General features: G+C 41.0%; 1 protein-coding gene across 2 annotated transcripts in view; it reads right to left on the bottom strand.

The window, feature by feature from the left end:
* The window catches only part of PREX1 (phosphatidylinositol-3,4,5-trisphosphate dependent Rac exchange factor 1), a 149,071-nt gene extending 125,494 nt beyond the window's left edge, over positions 1-23,577 (bottom strand). For both annotated transcript variants that reach the window (XM_062008779.1, XM_062008780.1), the window contains exon 1: positions 23,193-23,577. In XM_062008779.1, coding sequence (XP_061864763.1) covers positions 23,193-23,354 — 162 coding nt within the window. In that variant the 5' untranslated portion in view covers positions 23,355-23,577. The remainder of the gene's footprint in view (positions 1-23,192) is intronic.
* Positions 23,578-23,811: the final 234 nt, after the last annotated feature.

The raw sequence follows: 23,811 nt of genomic DNA, 5'->3' as shown, positions 1-23,811 counted from the left end.
CTAAGTCTTGATTTGAAGGCTCCCTTTCCTCATAAAAGGGGAAACAGTTCTTTCTCTGTCTTTGTGTTTGTCTGTCTCCATTTCCCTTTCCTTGGTCACTTCTCCCTTCCCCCTCCTTGCTCTCCAGTTTTTCTTTGCTGTGCCCTTTCCTATCTTACACTTATTTCTCTATTTCCCTACAAATCAAAGTAATGCTCCTCAGAGATGTTGATGGGTGCAGGGAATGGAAGGCAAAGCTCTCAAATGCTGGCACCTGTTCTCAAAAAGGCTCCCAGGCTTCCACAGGATTTTCTAGTCTACAGCAGAACATAACAAAACAATACCCTGCTATCTCTTACACTGAATGTGTGGGCAGAGTGCTTTGTGCTACCATACCTGAATAGCAGTTCACTGATAACTAAACTTTTGCAAAGGTGGGATATCCTTTGTGTTGTACAGCAAGTTTCACAAAGGAAAATACATAAACCAAAGCTGTAACTTCTGCAATAGTCAAGTACAGAAAAACAGCAGCCAGGATAAACCATACACACACACTGGTGTCCTCATTGCAACACAAATTCTGACTGCAGTGATGTCACTTTCTGTTCTCACTTACTGGGCAAAACCAGTTTCTCAACACTGTCTGTAGCTTAAAAGAAAAAAATAAAAAAATATGGCAACAGGTGTCAGGCTGAAAGGACCAAAAGCCAACACTGGATTCTCCTCACAGTTGCTGTGTTGAAAGGGGAAAATCTGGTGCCAAAACCAAGAGTCATAGTAAAACAAGTATTGCCTAGTGAAACCCAAGACACAAACCTTCAGAGTTCATTAGTTAATTGTGCCATATGTTAACCAAAATTTCACCTCTTTCTTCCATCTTCCCTTCTTTGTTCCTATGTTCTCTGAGCTATACACTCATCTCTTCTGACTGGGAGTGTTCACGCATATGAACATCCAGAGTTGCACACAGAGGGGCATCTACAACAGCAAAGCCAAACCCCTCCAAGAAACAAATTCCAAGACTGCTTTCAGTTAATATTGTTTGTTGTCAGAAGAGTGAGTTTTTAATAACCCGTCACTGGTAAGATAGTGACTCTTGGTAAGCTAAATGAGACACAAGTAACTCTTCTCCCAGTCCTGCATACCAATTTTGCCAAATAATCAAGTAGTGGTCCATAAATGTCACCAGTTTCTGGTGTGACGTCTTCCAGAGTCTGCTCTTATTAACACATTCTTGACATGCACTGCTTCTGTGCTGGAAGGTTGTAGAAACAGAACTATCAAAAAAGTCCAATGTCAATGCAAGGCAAGAGACCAATTGCCCCTCTGCTGTGGAAGAGAGCTCCAGCCTCTCTTTTACCAAACACTTAACACACTATTGAGGTTTTCTATCCATTAAAACAGAAGTCAAATTGCCTCAAAAAATCTACACATCAAAGCTGTTCAGCAGCTGTCAAGAGCAGCTGGAAGTGGCCTGAAAGAGGCTTTGAGTCACCATCCTATGTGTTTTGTGCAATGTGGCACTAACATTCAAAAGCAAGTTTTGCAAAGTTCCCCTGACCCTGAATTTGTGGAAGGTAATAGTGTAACACTTCTGATTTGCAAGTCTTTCTTTTGCAATGCAATCACTGTGATTTGAAAGCTCAATACAAAAGCCATTCCCATTATTTTTCTCCCCACAATCACTAGTTTTCAGTCTATTCAAAACCAGCTACTAATGGATTTAGATGTATAGAAAAGACAGAGCTCTGTCCCATGAAGAGGCACAGTTCAGGTTTACTATGGAAGAAGACATGGCCACTCGTGCTCCTCCTGCTAAACTGACAGTAAAGAACAAGCAGCTGAATGTATAAACTGACAATTACGGGCCAACAAACAAGCTATGTGACAAATGATACAGAACAGAAGCCTACCAACCATAAGAGTTCAGCCATCTCTACAATCAAATGGGGTTTTTGGTAGGTTTTTGGGGGAGTGGTTGTGGGGAGAGTGGTATTTTAATTCTTTGCCTTTTCAGTTCTGAGCCTTTCAGTGCTGGTACATTCTTGCTCCACAAGCTCATCTCAATTTGAGTGAAGTGCAGATTTCACCATACTTCACCACACATCTCTACTGTACAACTGTGGGGGGGTTTATTCTGCTCTTCAGAGATAAAACTTTGTCAAACAAGCTCTTTGTAAAACCTCATCAAGGCCTTCCGAGATAATTTGCATGATTAAGAAGAAATGCTAAGGCACTTATAAACAATGGGCAAAATTCTTCCATCTGCACAGCAAACCTCCATTCTACTGTGGTGCTTCACTGTGTAGACAGCAGAGCAAGCATGCAGGGAAAGATGATGGGCAGTGTCTAGTATCTAGTATCTTGAGAACAAAGGAATGTAAGTACATGTACAGGTAACAGAGGGAGGGAAAAGAATAAGAGGCAATATGAATTGTAGGAGATTAAGGCAACAAGAGAAACCAATGAGGACAGTGTGCAAGCTGTGAGTGGTCTTGACACACCCAGTCGGCACATGCACCATTAAATGCGGCTGCACTGTGATGCACATTCTGAGAAACCACATCCCCCATCGTTGCTACAGCTACTGTCAAATGTCTCTTGATACAAAGCTAGTAATTATTACTAATGGTATCATTAATTGTCATTTTATTACATATTGTAAAATAATATTTTGTTCTCATTAAGCTCTAAGCGCACAAAGTCTCTTGAAAACAATTATCACAAAGTAACAATTAAGTCTAAGCATCTTTTAGACACTGCCTGTGCTGCTGTGGCAAACAAAAGGATCCAATCCCACCGACTCAAGGCATTTAGGGAAGCACAGCTTTGATACAGCAAAAATAACCAGAAGTCCTGAAAGAAGATCTCCTGAAAATAGCCGATGAGACATACGCTCAGGCAGATCGTATCTTCCAAACAGATTTCAGAAGCAGACTTTAGAGAACAGCACCATCTGGATCAAATTTGCAACTCTATCCATAAATAAGAAAGGACAGCTTATGGCACCACTGTAAGCATATTTATAAAGTGTGGGAATATCAGGCTGAGAGGCAAGACTGCTACGGGGAAAATGCTGTCTATGGGAGTGAAAAATGCAGCTGTACCACTAAGGAGGTGGTGTAAGGAAGCCACTTCACAGCAAAATGAAATTAGCCAGGACAAAGATGACTGGAAATGAGGCAGTTGAATGCCAAGAACGCTCAAAAAAAGGTGAAACCAACCAGGTTCTGGAGCTAAACTGTAACTTATGAACAATGGGCAGAATATTTCCATCTGCACAGCAAACCTCTATTCTACTATGGTGCTTCACTGTGTAGAGACAGCAGAGCCAAGCATGCAGGGAAAGATGACGGGCAATATCTAGTTCCCCCAGGAGAACCTGGAAAGAGAATTTCAATGTACAACTGAAAATGATTCAGTGATTTATAACTTTGAGAATCCAGGCAGGTGAAACACAGTCATTCTTTTGACCAAGTGACTAGTCAGAAATGTGGAGGAGTTGCACACTGTCCCAATTAGAAGGGGGAAATTCTTAATCAAATTATGGGATTTTGCATATCTACAAAAACATAGAAAGAGGTGTAAGACAACTATGTTCCTCATGTGATGCAGTATATTTTTATTCCTACAAGTCACGTCACAGATTTAGATTGTTATCTTTTTCAGGTATCTATGATATCTGGATTTAAAGTAAGAATTAAATAGAAAAGAGCTGGAGCGTTCTGAAACATTCTGAATTTAAAATATGTAAATCAGATCACTTAAAGAGACTTCAGAACAAGGTGAGAGTTTCCAAACATGATATATGAATTGCCAAAAAATCTTGCAAGACATATTTGAAACTAGAAAGAAAAGAAATTGCCTGGCAAAAAGAGAAGAAACACATGGTAATTTTACATGACTTATCTCCTCCAACTGTGAAACATTAACATCCCTCCCTACCACGGGTAACAGTATCATAAAACTGGATAGTTTATGTGAGCTGCTCCTTTGCTTCAGCATAGTGTCAGCAAGCTCAGTTTGAGGTACCAAAGGAACACTTTAAGCTAAATTTTTCACTCTTTCATTCTTTCTTTTAATGCTCTTCCAGAGGCGTGCCTGTGCCTCCTCTTGACTCTGCTGTAAACTCATCTGTTCCCCAACAAAACAAGCTATCACCCCAGAACAGAGAGAAATGCTTTCTCGGTGCTCCCTCATACCCAGTCCTTGGAGCAAACATGTTATTCTGTTTAAATTACTTCTGCCTCTTAAGAACTACTGCCCTCTGTTTGTTCCACTCATTTGTAGATTTCATTTTTTCCTCTTAAAAGTCAGAGCAGCAAGGACTGAAGTTTATATTGTGTTCCCACCACTAAAGTGCATCTATACTTCCCTGACACTTTAATTCATGAAATATTTGCAGAGTGGTGTATGAAAAAATAGCAGATTTTTGTTGCTATTTTATTTTTATTTGTTTTGTTGAAGAAACAGCCATTGCACCTGGAGAATTTGAGATCTGGAAAGCAGATATGAGCTACGGAGACGCATCATTATCTAATATTTAGAACCACACCATGCATGAATACCCTCAATAATTCAGACTCAGCCAAGATCTCCAGCTCATGCATGCTTTAGCAGTTGGTACCACACATCTATAGGTTATGAATTTGGAGTTATGACTGCTACGTAAACTCATCAAGACTTCACTTGAATCAGCAATAGCCAAGAATTCACTACAAAGAAACAAGAATCCCATAATGCTACTATAGACTAGAAAGTACATCCCACTGATAAATGAGAAAGGTATGTAGGGTGGAGTAAATATCCTCAGTTTTAGAAACTAAGAACATTAACACATGGAAAGCATCAACTCAAACTAGCATCAATTTACAGCCAAACAAGACATTTAGTTAGGATGGTGCCAGTATTCCAGACAGGCTTCACCTTTTCTTCTTCCCAAGCAGTAAGCAGGGTGCAGCATCTTGCTGCTGCAGAGCATGCAGACCCCGGCCCTATGCAGGCAGGGATTTGCACATACTATCTCTATTTGAGTGGAGAGAAGCCTAATTGAATCCTTTCCCTCTTCCCTTGTATGTTCACTACTTAACTGCACAGAAAACCAATTTCAGAGGTGTTTTAGAAGAATTACCATTCCTGTTTTTGTAATACTGCCTGCAAAGTTGAGTTTTTACATATATACACAGACCATACATTCATCCAAATCTGAAATATCTAAGACATTATTTTTCTAATCTGCTCTCTTGCCACTTTCTTTACATTTGTGGTATATACTTTCTTTAGAACCAAAATTACTAAGAACCATTACATGAATGAAAATTGAATACTTGATTTCTCAGCAGTTCACACCCTTCTGTTCATCACTTCGAAGGTTAAGTACCAGAGTCACTTTGAAAATAGTTATTTTATACTATAATTGCTGTAGGGGCAGCTCCAATCAGCGCTGTTAAATGAACAGAAATGGGCTAATGAATCCAGGAAAAAGCAGGGCTTTGCTCAAGTAACACCAAAAGTAACTCAAAAACCCTGCCCTATAGATGTGGCAATTAAATTAACAACTTTTGAGCATTTTCTCATAATCCTGAATCAGGAAACTGTTATACAATTACTTTTCTCAAGTTCTAGACTCATGAAAACTTTCCTAGCTGATGGTACCTGAGATTAAAAACTTTTAGATCTGCCTCACACTAAGCCTCCCCTGCCCACACCTGTATCTCTACAACAGACAGAACATGTGGAGAATTGGCATTTCATGGTTACTCTCCGTTTCTCTCCTGAATTATATTCTGCCTGAAACCAATGAGAACACCTTCACTGGGTATGAAATTTCAGTATGCACAGCATGCACACCTCATACAGATGTCACTTCAATCCTGATTAAAGAAAGAGAATTTTGGAGAGAGACCTGGCTATACAATTTCATTGAACACCAGAACTTCATTCTACATTTGAAACTAATCTGAAATTGACATACATCTTTTCTCCTCTGTCACTCCTACAGAACAACTCCACCAAGAAGGGGAAAGTGTGATAAACAAACTGCCTCATCAGACACAAACAGAAACCAAATTTTCAGAACAGTGATGTTTAGGAGATCTACATATCACAGAGCATCAAACCATTTTCTTCCAGGTACTCCAAAGCAGATCATCCCTTTGGAGAAGCATTCCAGAATTCTGACAGCATCACAGAGCCTCATATGAAGAGGTGTGTGCTGAGAATAATTCTGGGTGTCTCTAATTGGAGGGATGTTCCTGGGGGATGGCATTGTGCATCCTATCCAATAGCTTCTAAAGGCAGCAGAGTTGCCCCAGAAAATCAGGGATGTTTGACAATTATAATGTTACCAAGACATACGACCTACAGGAGGATTTGTAACTAGTTCATGTCACTGCCTCGTGTTTAGACTAATGGGAAAGAGAGACTTTTCTCTTTAAGAAACGATTTATATGATGATGAGTGAATACAGAAATTATTCATTTAACCAAATTCTACTTAAATGCACATTACAAGGACAAGTAATTAATCCCTAAATAAGAAGTATTGTGAGGAAAAGACTGTGAGATTTCTTTCACTAGTGCAACAGCTGGTGAATCATTAGTCAGAAAACTCTACCCAAAACTAAAATCACTCTCCACATGCAAAAAAAACCCCCAGTAATCCTAGGGAAGTTGTTCTCACTCCATTTGAAAGACTCAACCCTTCTGTAGGTTCCACCAGATCAGCTGAAACTTGCTTACACAGCAAATACAAGAAAGTAGCATAAGCCTAGAAAACAGAAGCAGACTAAGACAGCACATGTTTCTCTTCCTCCTTTGTATTTGTCACTCAAATATTTAACATCTCTTGATTCCAAAAAGCAAACTCTAGACTTATGGTGGAGCTTCATTGCTGGTGACTATGGTGACCAGCAAAGGGTTGGAAGAATTATCAGAGATGAGTCTAGACACAAACAGTCATACAACAAGGCCATGCCTGAGCTGTTCTACCCTCACAGCTACTGCCATCACACAGTCCAAATAAAACCAATGCTCATAGCGTACCATCAGCCAGTCAGCACCAACACAGACCTTCAGTGGAGAAACTCTGGCAAATACCAAGTTTGAAAGCCTCTAAGTATCTCCCCTAGCACTTTCCTGCTGTTCACTGTCTCTAAAGTACACTTGGAAAAATAGACAGGTGTCTAATCTTCAGCCACTCCAATTGCCATCCTACAGATAACCACACTTAGTATGCATTTGATCTAAGGACTGCAAATCTTATTTGGTGATTTAAATGAGAAGGCTGATGCAATTATTCTCCTCTACTCTCTGCTCCTTCCTGTCCTGAAGCTAATACCCCTGTCCCAAATAAGGCTGCACAGAATGTTCATCTGTTGTTTAAGCTCTGTCCTCTACAATTCATCATTTAAACAAGCCACTGGAGTCTTTACTCTTCATTTATACATTAAGCTGTAAACTATATCATATGAGGATACAAACCCTAGACATCTGTTCATATAATGGGACTTCCAAGTTCTAGGAATGTGGCAGAGCAAACAAGCATGGTGATAACTGTCACAGTCACCCCATTTTAACATGCTTATAAACATAAATCAAAGCCCTAAGCTGTCAATCAGAGTGAAATTGGTGGGAATTCTCTGGTTTGACCTACTGTACCCTAACATAATGATGTGAAATAGTGATCCTGGCATGTCACATACACTGGCATTTAAAATTGTTTGCAATAACCAGGAAATACTGAAATTATAATTCCAAAGTATCCATAATATTAATGTTATGTTCTGCTCTGTACCAACCAGTCCCATCTCCCTTGAGCTGTGCAACAGCATCATTTCCCTGCTCCAGCAGTAGGTAGGTATAAGAAGTTGTAAACACTACGTTTTCTCCTCTCCTTCACTCTGGACAAAAGTACCTCCATCCTGCCTCATAAACTGCTGGAGTGCAGCAGAACACAAATACATGTAGGTACAACTAAGAATCTGTGATGTGGGAAACAAGAAGACAGGAGGTTGTCCTGGTGCAGACAGAAGTGGACAAAAGGGTCTAACACCATCTTGGGCTACAGTACCCATCATTTCACGTGTCTCAAACATAAGTTTTGGCTTTCTAAAAAGATCACATCAGTGGGGATGAGAGAAAAGGAAAGTAATGTTCCTATGAAAGCATTGCTCTGCCTCTCCCTAAACCACTCTCCCTCAAAAATCTTATTGATCTCTTATTCAAAAGGTTCAAACGTACCACGATCTGCAGAGATAAATTACACTACTGCTTTTATTTTGGTACTGTGTTAGTCCAAGCAAGGCAATAGTTACCTCTGAGAGTCAGAAGTGGTGAACAAAAAGTCTTTTCATGTGAAAATAAGAAGAATTAGGACAATATCTGGCAAAATTCATGACAAGGAGGCAGCTGAAGCCTTGGAAGATCAGAGGTATGCAGACAGGTGCAAAATGTATCAAAAATAAACTCTCGTGTCCCAAAGGACAGGTTTGTACAGTGAATTTCAGGATTCAAGTACTGCTTTAACTCGCCTTCAAAGTTTAAGTTTGAACCTTGGAGCTAAAAACTACAGAGGAAGAAATTTCTGCTCTGTGGCATCTCTAAGTTTCAGCTCCTCACCAAAAAGCAAGAAGTGCAGGTAAGCCACACAAGGGAAATGTTTTCTAGACTGACTTTTGTAAGGAATGCTTTTCCAAATTTCTTCTTGGATTCAGTTCGGCCTTAAGACAATTTTACTTTCCTTCAACATACTGGCTTTTCCATGTGAACACAGGGACAGCACCAGCAAGACATTCAAACCACTGACATTTTCACTTCACTTTTGTCTTTTACACCCTTTGCGCTCAATGTATGCTTGATTGCGGAACTCGGGCTGGCATTTACTGTACTGAGAAGTACTTCTGCAAAGTGTTGAGAAGACTTAGTTTCAACAGCTAACACATATATAAGCAGACTAGGCAAGTGTGAAACAACCAGATGTCTGAGTGTTTGCACTTGCACTTGCTGAGATTCTAGCATAAGCACAACTGTTCAGACAACTGCCACCAAGTAATTCAAAGACATAATATAGCTTCTTTATTTACAATTTTATTACTCACTGAGAGCAATGGGAGACTGATGACTGGCAACTCCCAAAAATCCAAGCCTTAGATTATACACCATATGTTCACACACGACTACAGCAGGAAAACTGTCCTAGCACAGCCTCTTGCATCCAGTGGAGGTAGTACCAAAACAGAAAATGGTTAATGCCTCCCATCCCCATCAATTCATGATCTGTGCAGAAATCAATACTGCTTCTGGTTGTGCCTAACAGACCCCGTGGGATTGAACTAAGACCACCAATTCATCAACCACTAACTGCCAAGGATGTGTCAGATGGTTGCCAGAAGACTGAATTACAGAATTTAAATTTTTGTTACACCATGTCACAAAATGATATATAACTTGCTTGTCATCTTTTGCTGAGCCCTTTCTCCTGAAACAAATAAGGAATTCAGATATTTAGTTTCAGTTACTGGCTCTGTTAGTTACTGCCCCCGCAACTTTTGGACATGTCATTTTGCCTTTCTGTGCCTCAGTTTCTCCATCTGCTAAAAAACGGGTTTCTATTTTGAGATTAAGAAAAAACATAGACTAGTGTCTTTATTCCTAATGCACTTCAAAGAAAAATTTTCTTATTCTCTAAGTAAAATATCCTGAGACTTTTCTTTCCACCGGGTTAAGGGTTTTTTTGATACCATGCTGCCCCAGCAGCTTACCCAGAACCACATTAAAAGAGAACTGATGTCATGCAGACTTGCCTCCAAACACACACCACCTGGACATAGCAACTGCTGCCACTGCAATTTAATTCTTGCTTGCTGGTTGCAAATTTCAGTTCCTCTGGTTGTATGCTGTAAAATTTTTGATTTATACTTTACTTTCCAAACATTCTGGCTTTTCTTGTGCAACTACATAAGATGCATGCATTGGTCTGTACTGTGAAAAAGAGGATCTCTTATGACACACACATATGTATACTGCATATACAGTACAACAGACAATACACAAGAAGAGGCTGGCTGCTCTTCTGGCTTTATTTTATGTCAAGATGCACATTAAGCTGTTTTTAAATGGGGAAGGAAACAGAGGTCAGAGAGAAATCCCCAGATGTACCTCACTGTTCACTATGTTCATATTCTGTACACAGAAAATGCTGACACTGCAAGGTGATAGGCACCTGTTACAACAGTCTGAGCTTTCCCAGCTCCTCCTGGCTTCAGCACCCTACAGAATAAAATCCACAGAGATGGCAGAATCCTCAAAAGGTGCTCTACTGGACATAACGCAAAAGTAATCTCTTTTTTTCTCTTTTCCTCTGTTACTCAGTGTAACTGCAAAAAAACTTCCAGTCATCTTCACCAATAAATCCATACACAAAGCTCAGTTTCATCAGTTTGATCTATTCACCATATCAGAATCAAGATGCAGCTGAATACACTAAATATTTAAAGAAAGTGAGGTTTAATAGACAAAAAAAGAAAAAGAGGAAAACATGCATTTCTTCAGCGATTGTTTTGTTCACTGAGTAAAGAGTAATAAAGCTTTGCCCTAGTTGGCAAACATGCAAAAAACCCAAACCAAAATAACAATGAAAACCAAAGCCAAGCAATTAAAACTGTGCACAATGTTTAATTTGTAACAACAGGAACTTCCCCCAGCTGATTTTTTCAGAGAATGGTCACAGTGAAGAGTGAAAGACTTTGTATCAGGTCTGTAATGACTTGTTCTCATTCCAGATGTACTGATCTTTCTTTTTTACTTCTTCCATTCATCTAGAACCAATACTCTTTCCAATTGCATTTAGTTCAAAAGCCTTGACTATATCTTAAATTTATTGATCTATTTTTGTTTCTAAATGCTTTTTGCTGTTATTCTAAGTGCAGTTACTCTAACAAATGCCACGTATAAGTGCCAAACAGAGGAGAAATGCACAGAACTGAGAAAATCCCATATGCAGTATGAGTATCTGTCCTTGTGCAACAGTTTTGCAATCCACTAGCAAGGAAAGGCCACGTAAACCAATAGTATGGGTGCAACATGAAAGCCAGAGGACTGAATGGAGCAGAACTCTGGAAGCTCAGTGGCTGCAAAGCTGGAGGTCCATCTTGGTAAAAATCCCAGCAAAACAGATATAGTAACACTAAATGCACTGGATTTTGTGTGCCCTGTATAAAAATTTAATTGATAAATCTCACTTTTCAACTATACCCCAACAAGAAAAAAAAAAAAAAATTTTTTAGTCTATATAGTCAGAAAATCATTATTTGTTTACTGACACGCTGTCAGAACACGTTCTCCTCGTGTGTGAGCAAAACACTTGTGCCAATGAAAAGAGACACACATGTATTTGCAGCAGGAATAGTTTCACATGAAATATTTTAAGAGCCAACAAAGGAGTTAAACTCTAGAAAAAGTGTCTTCCCAATATTCATCTCTCCTCTTCCTGTTGAGGGATCATGCCTCTGACAACTGAATGCTCATAGCAAACACACTTCTGCAGCTCTCTTTGGAAATTCTTCCCTTATCCTGTGCCTTGTCAACACCCTCTCCTCACAAACAGCTGCTTCCCATCTGAGCTGCTTTCTGAGCATGGTGTCGGTAACACAACAGAGACAGAACCACCAGTACCCAGAGGGATATGAGCTAAAAAATTATATGCAACTGTCCAGTGATTATCATATGAAGTCTTTGATTTTCCACAATAAAAAAGGAAGTAAATATAATAGAAATGAGAAGCATCACTTCATGTGAAGAACCAAAGTGCTTTCAGTCTACCATATCTCAGCTCACAACTGTTAGTTATGATACTCCAAATTAGGTAATTAACATCCAATTCCTTTTCACACTGTCCTCAAGTAGTCTCTGCCCATTCAAACTGTATTTCCTTTCTGTGTCCTCTCCTACAGATCATGAAAACTGATCTCAAGTAATGACAACAACCAGTAATGATAAAAATCTAAGGAAAGCTGACAAAACTATTTCCAATACTTCTGGCCTGGCACCTAGAACTTTCAGATAACAACAGAGTATCGAAAATGAACCCACCCACACCAGCCACCAACACAGAAAAGCTAGCACTGAGTCTGGGTGTCAGCTCTGCCACGCAACTGTTCTACCAGAGTCCTATTTTAGCAAGATGTGCCACAGCCTGGGGTGAGACCTTGGGCTCTGCCTATACAAGTAAGCTAATAGAGCCAGGACATGGTCCTGAGCTTTGCAATTCTGTTAGAAAAGTGTTAGAATATTTCCTTCTGGCCTGTGCCTACTACCATTCTGATGAACAAGTCTCAGGCATGTTGCCAGTTAGGATAGTCCAAGGCCCATTCCCAACAGGCAGTCAGAATGTAGCCAATCTACTTTGAGACTTAGGAAGTTCAGTGGTGCAAGTCAAGACCAGATCATGACAGTTGGCCTCAGAGAATAAAGCCTGGCAGTTTTGCTTACTACATTTGTAGCCTGTCTCTTGCTTAACAATACAGGCGTTAACCACTGATCAGATCTAACAAGACAGATAAAGTTTTGCCTCCATGCCTTCTTCTCTGTAACCTACAAATTAAACAGCACACAACTTATATATAGCTGCATTTGGCTTGTCTATTGCTCTCACAACAACCTAGATTCTGCTTAAGGTTTCAGAGTCTGAAACATTTTACCAGGTCAAAAGTTTTACAACCTTCTGTTATTGCCCCTTCAAATAAAATGAAACAGGCTTCTTTAGCCATTTAGTGATGAGATTAACAGCAAACGGCTCCCTGTGAGGTGATGAATTCAAAGCAGTTGTCAGATTAGAAAGAAAGTCCCATGGGACCAGAGACTTTGCTTCTTGCTAAAAATCCACCCACCTTTTTGAGATAAGAACTCACTAAAATGCAAAGCCTTATCAGAAGTCTGTCCTCAAAGCAGGGCTCACCACCAGTGACACACTGGTGAATATCAGGGAACTCCTCTCATTGTCAACTTCCTCAGCCTCCAAAATAATCCCTAAATGCCATCTTTTACGTTTTCCCCTCTTTCCTGACATGCATTTCCCTCATATATCCCATGGTGGGTTACCCCAAGTTACTCGAATCACACTAGGATGTCAGAAGAGCAGGCAAAACTTGCAAGGAAAACGTGGTTTAATTGAAGTGATTTACTGTAGATAAGAAAATGTATAAGATGGCAATGATGTTATTAGGCTTTTTAAAATCTAAGCCCATTCTGTCAGGTACAAAAGTAGTTAACCTCTAGCAGTCATCCAGTAAAATGACTCTCACAGGTTCAAAGCTGTTTCTTAATAAATTGATCAGATCACAAAGACAAGCATCACTGCTTGATGGCAACCTCAGCTGTCAGGGTCACCAGTTGCAAAGGACTGTGCCAGCCCCCGTCTTGAAAAGTGGTCTACTTAGCAAAGGGGTGAGCAGTGTGACCTTTCAGCCATCAATATTTGCTCATTTTGACACATTAGAGCAAGACATGTTAGCAGAAAGAATGTAGGTTTGGTGTCACCGGTACTGACACTGGTTCACAAACCAGCCACCTGATTTGTGTAAGCAAAATTCCTAGACCCATAACATGAAGTTTCACATCCATAACATAGAGCTAAGCAGTTCCTAATACGTGCTTGAAGAAGCCCTGAAAATGTTGGCCCTAACTCTTAAACAGTAGCAATGAAACAAACAACAAATCCATAGGGAACACATAATCGGTACCTTGCACTTTAAAAGAAAAAAACGGGAAACAATCCAAACAAAGTGTTATTGCTGGGCCAACTAAATGATGACTACTCTACAAAGATTTTTAATGACTAAAAGACAGTGCTTGTTAAAAAAACACCCAAGTATCTGCATTTTACATAAGCTAAATGATTTGGAAACCAACAAATTAACCTGTTGGCACAAGAACTGACCGCAGGCAAAACCAGAAGTACAAAATGGAAGTTAGGTTGAGAATAGTCCCAAAATTTACTCCATGATTCATAAGACATCAGATAAGTTGCAACAAAGTATTATTTGCATGGCTGATATGCTTCCATAAAAATAATTATAGCAATGTTAATAGCAGTGAGATTGACCCAATAACCTTATATGAACATAGATGTCCCTTTAACTCACAGTCCCACCATCTCAGTAAGCACCCTTATCTTTGAATAATCAAGGTGTAGAAACCTATTACCCGTTTTGCGACTCAAAAATACACGACATAAAATTGCAGCTGTTTCCGGACCTGTAGGAAGTTACACTGACAGTCAGTTTGTGACAACTTCTTGTGCTAATAGCACTGGGTGAAAAAGCAGGTGAGCTCTCATACACAGGATCATGATATCCAGAAGGGCCAATACCTGTCTTTCTGACACTAAGTTTCAAGAGGCCTATCAGAGCTCCTGTTCAGCTTTAGGCAAACACTATCTCATGACTTGACATATGGCTATCAGCTGTGTAAGCAACGAGTTATTCTTCTAAGGAGGAAGGCTCATTAGGAAGAGTGAAAGAACTGTTTTCTTGCCACAGAGCTATTTTCTCTTACCCTGGTCTTGAGATCTGCAGTTCAAAGAGAGTCAATGCCTCCTCAAATGGGTAGCTTCTACAGAAGGGTGAAGTAGAGCATATATGCAGGAGTCAGGCATTTTAGTCCAGACAACCACGCTGAGGATCTCTCCCCATACAGATCTACTGCAGTTCTGAATGTCCGCTACAGCTTGACTCAGTCATATGTGCAAAAGGCAGTGTTAAAGCTTTAATCAGGCTTGGTTAGGCAATCAAGGAGGAATCTTTATCTGCAGTAATATTTAAATGCCAGACTTTGCTCAGGTCTTCAGCACACTGTTGGTGCACCCCCAGTCCAAGACTCAGTTTGTGATCCAGCACTGAAAAGCAGTAAAAGGTTGCATTCAGTCTGCGTATGAGAGATGGCTCTGCATGAATTGCATTGCTCCACAATGAAGTCTCTGTAGCTGATTGAGAAATGACATTCTTGCATATTTCAAAACTCTTTCTTGCCTCTAGCTGTTAAAGGCTGAGAATACTTCTGTCATTCCCACTGCTAAATGGGAACGCTTCAAAATAGATATATTTCTATTTCATAATTTCAAGAGTATCTCAAGAAAAGGAGATGAAGTGCAGGAGATATGAGAGTCTGCTACAAGAAAGGCCTTATCCAAAAAAATCAGAGGTCAAATAAGTTTTCTGCAAAGCTTTGTCATTAAATCCCTATTTATTGCAAGAAAACAGACAGTATTCTGAAGAAAATGAAAGCCTAGGTGATAACTAGATATATATGGGACAGCAGTACTCTGGTGACGACCAGCATAGAATGCCGTTGCACAGTGACAGACAAAGTCAAAACATGCAGCACCATTTATATCCTAAAAGGCATTGCAATTGTGTAAGGCCTTTACCAAGAAAACAGCCATTACAGGCTGGGAATCCATTTGAGGCTGGAAACTAAAACAACAGATAAAGGATTCTACAGCTGAAAAGATGAGGGAAATTTACACCTAGTCCCTTATATTTTCTTCCAAGTTTCTGAAGGAAATAACAGGCAGGCAATAGAAATAAGTAATTTCTCAAAAGCTTCATCTGATACAGACCTGTCTGGATGCCTGAAGGCTGACACTGCAGTTGGGAGATGCTGCTTTTTCAAGCCTGAGACACTCTCTCAGACTGGGATATCTCTGGGACTGCCAGGATCTGAACAGAGGAAAGGTGGCTTGAAAATGCATCACTCTCTCTCCCTTAAGGAGAGTTCAGACTTGCCCTTCCAGGGTACACCTGTAAGTCTAAACATTAGACAGCTCCCATAAATCCTCTATGCAGACATCTAGTCATAGACACCAGTATAAGCAATGAGTTGTCCTCAAATACAGGTACAAACTCAGAGAAACCTTTCTTAAGGCTTTTATGCTACAATAATACTCCCATATAACATATGAAAAGCGTGAAGTAATCCACTCAGCACTGCTAAAGCCTTGGAAGTGTCTTATAGTGTCTTATGCCTGTGTTTTGGGCATCAGAGTTCAAGAAATACACAGTTATCAGTGGTAAAACCAAATAGTTCTTGAGAAAAGTTCGGTTTGACAGCTTAGTCTAGGCTGAAACAAAATGTCAAAACATCCATTAAATACTTGGGTTGATGCAAAGAGAAAGATAGCACTTCTCACTGAAAAAATAAGGTTAGATATTATGTTTTGCATTACAAAGACATTTCTAATAATGACATCTAAGTATCAGGATAAACCATCAGAAATGACCCTCTTCTCAGATGAGAACATGCATTCAGCTCTGTGTGCTGCAACTCAAACAATACTGGTTGTCTGTGACATTTGTTTCACTTTTTGACCCACGTGGTCTTTCCTACCTAAGCCCAGGGTCTCTGACTCTCCCTTACACTCATTCAGCTCCTAAACTGCTATTGCAAGTGAGTTTTGTTGCAGAGGCACCAGCGTGGAGCCGGGAAAGTACAGGGTAACCAACCTCTCCCTCCCCTTCCAGAGATCCTGACACATGTTCAGACAACTGCCATCCCTGAAGTGAGAGGGAGGGACAAATGGCAAGAGGGCTGATTGATGATATCACTGGAATTGAGAGGAGAGGGAGCTGCAGAGGCAGAGTCGGGTCAAACACCTCATTCTAAGGATGTATCAAGACCAAAGTCGGCCTGAGATAAAGGATAATAAGGGCCTGATGCACATCAAGCTGGAATGAGCAAAGAGAAAGCAGTTCTCACCTGTGTGGCAGTAAACTGATGAAACCACATAAGGGGACTGATTGGTATTTTCTCATTTTGGAGGTTCTGTGAGTGTGTAATAAGAACTGAATGGCTTTGTTCATATGAAACACCTGTTGTACTCCTGTACACCTTTGACTTGAAAAGCCTTGCTGCAAAAGCCACGGGCTGGTCACACACTTTTCCAAGTGAAAAATTAAGATCAGATGTTGCATCTCTGAGCAAAAGAGAACCTGCTCTTAGACCCATTGCTCATAAACTGACCTCTTCAGACCACACGTTCAGATGAATAAATACCTTAGAGCTTTCTCTTTGCTTTGTTTTGCATTACTATGTTTCACTTCCTACATCCAGACTGTTTCCTTCACATTCTCTTTGCACTTAGAGCAAAAGAATCTGTTAATCTGCTTGCATTACCACCTTTAACAGCTAATTTTGCACTACACTTAGAATAAGACACTCTACTAGCAGAATTGCCAGCCCCAAATATTCAGGAGTCATAGCACAAGCTCCTAAAAAGCTCATGAGCATTTATATTTTGCTAATGTTATATCTTCAAACAGAAAGGCTACAAATGTGCAATTTAAAATGAAAGCTGCAATCTTCCTCTATTTACACAATGTTAGGAACCAGGCTTTAAAGAAAACATCCCAGGTTGTTGAGACTCAACAGTAGAAAGTCTTGATCATTCACAATCTTTAAAACTGGCTACAGGTGGATCCATGTGACCAGCTGACTGAAACAACAGAACAGTAATGCTAATTTCACTTCCAAACAAGAATTTCCTTTTTCATCTCCTCCCTCTCCCCGATTGCTCTTTTAGCTGTCTCATAATAAAGGAGCAACATTACCCAAACCATATGGTTCACCTTCCAGAAGCACAGTTTATCTGTATCTACTGAGGGTGAAACAGGCAGAGAACAGGGTAGGACAGGAAACCACACCTCACCGCTCAGACAAATGGTCTGTTTTCTACTCTGAGCACCAGAGCCTTAATCTTGGATGCAAACAAGATTGTGAAATATGAAGAGAAAAAAAAAAAAACCCAAAAAGGCCTGTGATGCTTATCGTATTTCAAGATGGGTGGAGTGCGAAATCCAGAGATATTAGATCAATTACAGATATATAGCAAGCAAGACAAGGGAGCATAACATAAACATTTTGAGTCTGTAGGATGTGGTTGAATTTATCTGATGGCATGCACCCTAACGTAACACATTTATACGATTGATAAGATGGAAAAAACTTCTAGTCTTCATATAAAAATAAAGGATGGCATAATACTACAACCTGAAAAGCATCCTGGTATAACTAGTTATCCAATGTGATACCTGTCTGATTAGGACAGTCCAACTTTCAAATTGTTGTCATGCCTGCACAGAACATATAAGCTAATGATACAGACTGTTGTTCTGCCATTAAAATGTACAAGTTAGTGGTTTGTCTTTGGACACATGAAAGAGACATATTTATCTACAATGTGGAGAACAATTTGGCTTTATATACTTGCAATTACCTAACTAAGTTGTGGGAGCTGCATGTTAGAGCCAAGTATCCAGTGAAATTATAGGATGGGGGGAAAAAACATGTAGGCAAACAAAAATACCAACCTTTGCAATCTAGTGTCTTGGATCATTTTTGTTACTACACTTTCACATGTAATTCATGTTATTATATCTACAAACTAGTAAATCAAACCTTTAAATACTGACATCTAGCTGTTGTGTACCCACTACTAAATCTATTTTTAGAACGATGGTCAATGGGTATGTTTGGAACTACTCAGGGTTCCTGTGTCTCCTTACTTGAAAGCTGGTCTTTATTTACTGCAATATTAGTATCATACCCTTGACTGGGATTCTGTGGAATGACCATGCAGCACTTAAACAAACCACAGCCTTCATTTTCTCAACGAGTTGTTTGTGACATTTCCATACAGATTGATGACACTGACAAGAACAGATACCTGCAGAACAAGGAAACTTTGAAGGCTGCAACATGCAGACATTGCACCTCAGTTCCCAGAGACTCTGCTGTCAGCCATATTTATGTGCAAGACTGCATGCCACCAGGCAAATGCTTTGGCATTTGCCTAACTGGCCACTCAAACTAAATTATCATCTGGTTTAATCTGGTCACACAGAAAAGAAATATTTGCAAGATCATGTAAACATTTCTGTATGCATTGCAGAGAGCTAAAAGAGGTCAAAGGGAGGCAAAGGATTAATTGAATCTTGAAGTCTGGAGACTGAAAATCCTTATGGTTTATGATCTCACTAGAGACGTACAGTAGAATTATTTGCCTTTATCTCTTTGAAGTTTATCTTACTCCATCAGCAACTTTTAGCAAAGTTGCATTAGCTTCTGACAATTTTCCACTTCTTATTTGATCAGCAGTACTTTAATGACATTGGCAGCACTAAGTTTTCATCCATTCCCTGTAGTTCTCCCTGCTGCTTAAAAGATTTGGCTATGCCATGAGCCAACTTATTAGTAAATTTAGTAAGATAGCTACAGAACTATGGTATTATCCATTAATATTTCTGACTTACACAGCATTTCTTTGAGGAGGATTCCATACTTTGCAACACCATACCTGCCTAACAAAATGGCAAATAACACAGGATACAATACAGTATGTGCATATTCCCAATTAAATCATTACCTTCAGATCATCAGCTGTGAGCTGGTAGAAAAGAGTTTGCCCTCTCTCAGCATGGTAACTCCGCATTTTGATGCTTAATTTAGGAAAAGTAAGACTATCAAGATGATATGCACATGACTAACTTATCTGTATTGTGCTACCATTTAATATAAAATTCAGGTTCTGTTAAAAAAAATAGCCATATCCCTTGGAATTGATCATCTCATCATGTGATCTGGAACAAACCACAGAGAAAAGCTACTGGGTTACATTCTCTCCACAGTTCTGATACATAATACTGTAATGTGACCTGTCAACTGGAGTACCAGAAACTAAACAGGAGCAAAACTGCCTAGGAATGCCTTCTCATGTCCAAAACTCAGTGGAATAAAAATCTTACAAACAGCATACACAGTGAAAAATTAACTATATGTATGAAACCTAACAGTTTGGATAGCCTAATTTATCTGTAGTGACAAATGACATCTAAGTCAAATTGGCAGATATAACTCCATTTGTCAGAACTACTTGAGGTATGAAATAGATTCTAGAGAGTAAATTTCTTTAAACGGATAAACTTCTGGAACATTTTTACTAAATGAGTACAAAATTCAAAGCAAAATGTTCTTCATGGTGACTAAATTTTTGTTGTAAGAAAAGAGAAATCCCATGTTTTATAACTTTAGTGATACCCACTTTATTAAGCTATGGAAGCAAAATAAAGACGACAATCTTTTAGGCAAAGCAAATAAGGAGTCCTTATGTTTATAGTGAACCTGCTTTCTCTGCAGCTTAACAGGAAAAGGTTTCTAAGCATACACAAAAAAAATAAAAGAAAAAAGAACTTTCTTTTAACACAGTAACATATTAGTCTTCTAAAAAGGACCAAAATACTCTCAATAAATTAAAGTTACTTTGATTTATTTGCAAATCCACAGTATTAAATACTTTAGAGCTTCTTTTACATTACTAGGGATCACAGGAAGCTGCTGCTAGCAATCAACCTCAGTGGCTCTGAATAAACCCATAGAATTTAGTTGTTTGCTTTATAAAACATTGTTTATTGAGAATACTTAACGAGGACTAGGGCTTCAATAGCAAATATTTAACAAAGAGCACAAATTCCCTCACCTAACCTTTTTCTAAAGCACAACTGCCCCGTCCTTCTTAGGGAAAACTCATTCTAACAATAGAAAGATATGAGATTTAGCCTTCCTTTAGTTATCAAAGCTATTAAAGTTTCTTAAGCAAAGAAACATGTACCTTGCATATCTCTCATCTAATGTTTGACAGGAACAAGTTTCCATAAGATCTGTGAATTGCAGCTGTCCTGAACTGCAGTCTTTTCTCTACTATAGCCAAAATTGTTTCTGCAACATATCAGTACAAATCACCCTATTAAAAAAAACCCCCAAACTGGTATCACCCAGCCACGTTTGAGTGTTAATAAGGTGCCCAGGGAGTGTAATAGTTCACATTTATTTTGCACTGGGTAAGTGCTACTCCCACAGAACATGACATGGTAAGAAAAAGACCGATGGGGCAGGAGCAGTAGTTCCTATGCAGTAACATCAAAGTACTCAGAAAAACAGATTAATGAGAGTAAAGTGGACTTGATTTGAGAGGCCCAAGGAGATTTGAGAATACAAGGTGCCAGTACTACAGCATTACTTTTCTTAGTGTCATAAGGCAAAACTTTTGCCCTATGACTGTAATTCTAGTGACTCTATAGACAATGTTATCCTTGCACATCATGTCAGCTGTCCAACGTGGGAGGCAGGGCAGAATTCTTGCCTTTGTGATATCTTGCTAGAAGGTATTAAGTTGTAGCCATCCACCAAGTGTATGTAGTAAATATTCCTCACTCCAAATTTCATTTTAAAAAATTTCACTCCACTACTGCTCTTTTTACCCTCATATGCTGCAGCAGATTCTCATTCTCCTTTCTTTGGAGCTAACATCACTCAACTATCTGAATGCAGCTGTACAGAGATTCAGCCCATAAGAACTAGGTCAATGACTGAAGAAACTGTCATTTAGGACAACACATGAACATCCAACACATGCTTAAAGTTAAGCCTAGGTTTGAATGCTGCTCTAAACCAAGGGCTAGAGATAGATCCTATCCATCAATGCTTTATTCAAACATAATTACTAAAACACAAACGCTGGGAGGGGAGGGGGGGGGGGGAGGGGTGTAAAGCTGAACTATCAGAATCAATCCCCCAAGATAATCCTACCACAAATCTACGCCTAGTAGCTAGTAACGAAGTGACTGTGAAGGGCTCTGTCTGCAGTGCCATCCTGAGACCATATCCAAGTATATTCTGGCTGTATCTTCCCCTGCCAATACCTGAGGCATACTACCCACTACTGCTCTCATGAAAACTGCCAAGTTAATAAAGATAAATAAATTACTTGTTTTGTTTTTAATATATATGAGAATGCCAACAGTTAACACTGTGAACATATTTAGCTGTAAGAACTGAAACTAAAAATATATACAGCTTGAATCCGCATTCCAGCCTGCCGCTGACAAAATCCCAAATTCAGTACTTAGGACAGAGGAGTTTTCTGAGGGTTTTTTGTTTTGTTTTGTTTTATCTGTAGGGTGGGGCAGTTCTGTAACTTGAATCTGTTTCAAGAATCTCCTCACCCCAAGACAGAATACTGGTTCTAAAGGAAGCAAACTAGCACTTCAATTGGAAGCTTTCTGAAATTAAAGACTCTGAGTTCAACTATTTGACAGAGAAAAGGAGGATTTAAGTAGAGACTAGTTCATAAAGCAACCACATCCTCTTCATTTATCTTTGATGCTAGACACTTTGCCACATGGCTGGATGTGAAAAACACTAAAGACAAACTGATTTTAAAATGCAAACAAACAAAAACCTTGCCAGAAAGACAAGTAAAAAAGGATCCAGGCTCTAAGCCCATTTAGGTGAAATCAGGGTTTAGTACTTATCTAGCAAAACGCCAGAAAGAATTTCTGCCCTGTCCAATCATTTAGAAATCTCTGCAGAGACTTCCCTTGCTTTGATTCTTGATCTCTGTGTGATCAAATAGTTTATTCTTCTTCCCTTTTTATGGCATATCTGTTAGCTAGTAACTTTTAGTGCAGGCTCTTTTAGTTACTTGCAGGAGTGTGGAGTTATGCTGATGAATTCCACATCTAGAGCCTAAGAAAAGGAAATACCCAGATGGAGTTTTACTTCTGAACTAGTCCGTGGATAATTTCAGAGGCAGGTATAATTGTCTCCACATGCACAGACGCGCATTCAGCCCAATCACACATTTATGTTTACCATTAAACCAAATATATGTAATATTTATTTACAAATAGCAGGCAGTAACGGTAAAGATTCCAAGGGGGTGTTACAGCAACTTCTAAACAACAACAAAAGCGGTGAAGCATTCTGAAAAGCAGATTCATTTCTGGCCCCGTCCCTGTCACCCTGCTGCGAGGTAGCGCCGGGATGCTGCGAGATCCGCCACTTCCAGCCTCCGGCGGCAGCGCTTTCCCTCCCCGGAGAGGAGGCGGTTGCTGCCGGTCGCGCTCTGCCCACGGCGGACCCACGCCGGCCCCTCGCACACCCCCGCCTCAGCCTCTCGAGAAGAAACTCCCCCTCGGCGCAGCGGGCCTGGCCGCGGGCACTTCCCACAAGTTCTGCCCAGCGTTGCCACACGGCCGGACGCGCCCGCAGCCCCCGGCCCGCCCGCGGAGGGGCCGCCCCGCTCCATCCCGCGCCGGGCCTCCCGCCCAGCCCCCTCCGCGCCCCTTCAGTATCCCCTCGAGGGCTTCCCTCGCCGCCGCTCACCGACTGCAGGAAGCGGAGGGTCCCCACGTAGTCCCGCTCGGTGCTGAGGATCTCGTTGAGGACGCAGAGGCGGAGGCGCAGCTGGCGGTCGGTGTCCTTGGGGCAGCCGGCGGGCTCCGCGGCGCTGGGGGCGCCGGGCGGCGGCGGCTGCGGCGCCTCCATGGTGGCGGCCGCGGGACCAGGCGTTCCGCTTCCCCGCCGCTCTGCTCGGCCGCCTCAGGAGCCCCCCATGACCGCGCGGTGTCCGGCGCGCCTGGGCAACGGCTCCGCTTGCCGCCCCCTCGGCCCTGCCTCGCCCGCGGGTCGGAGGCGCTACAGCGGCCGGTCGCTGAGGGGAGCCCGGCTGCGGGACATGCCGGGACAGCGGCGCGGCGAGCGCTCGGCGGTGAGGCAGCGCTGAATGAAAAGGGAAGGGAAGCCCCGGCAGCGGGGAGGCGGGGGGGTGAGCGAGAGGCGGGTGGGGAAGGCGGGACGGGGAGGGCGAAGGCGGCGGAGCCCGGCCCCCGGGGGCCTGGCCGGGCCGGCGGCGGGCAGCAGCCTGGCGGGGCGGCGAGGCGAGAGCGCGGGCGGGGGTGCCGAGGCGGCACGGCGGGAACGCGAGCTCACCCTCCCCACGGCC

Source organism: Colius striatus, chromosome 16, assembly GCF_028858725.1.
Source record: "Colius striatus isolate bColStr4 chromosome 16, bColStr4.1.hap1, whole genome shotgun sequence".
NCBI classification, from domain to species: domain Eukaryota; kingdom Metazoa; phylum Chordata; class Aves; order Coliiformes; family Coliidae; genus Colius; species Colius striatus.
This window is presented reverse-complemented; position numbering and strand designations above follow the sequence as displayed.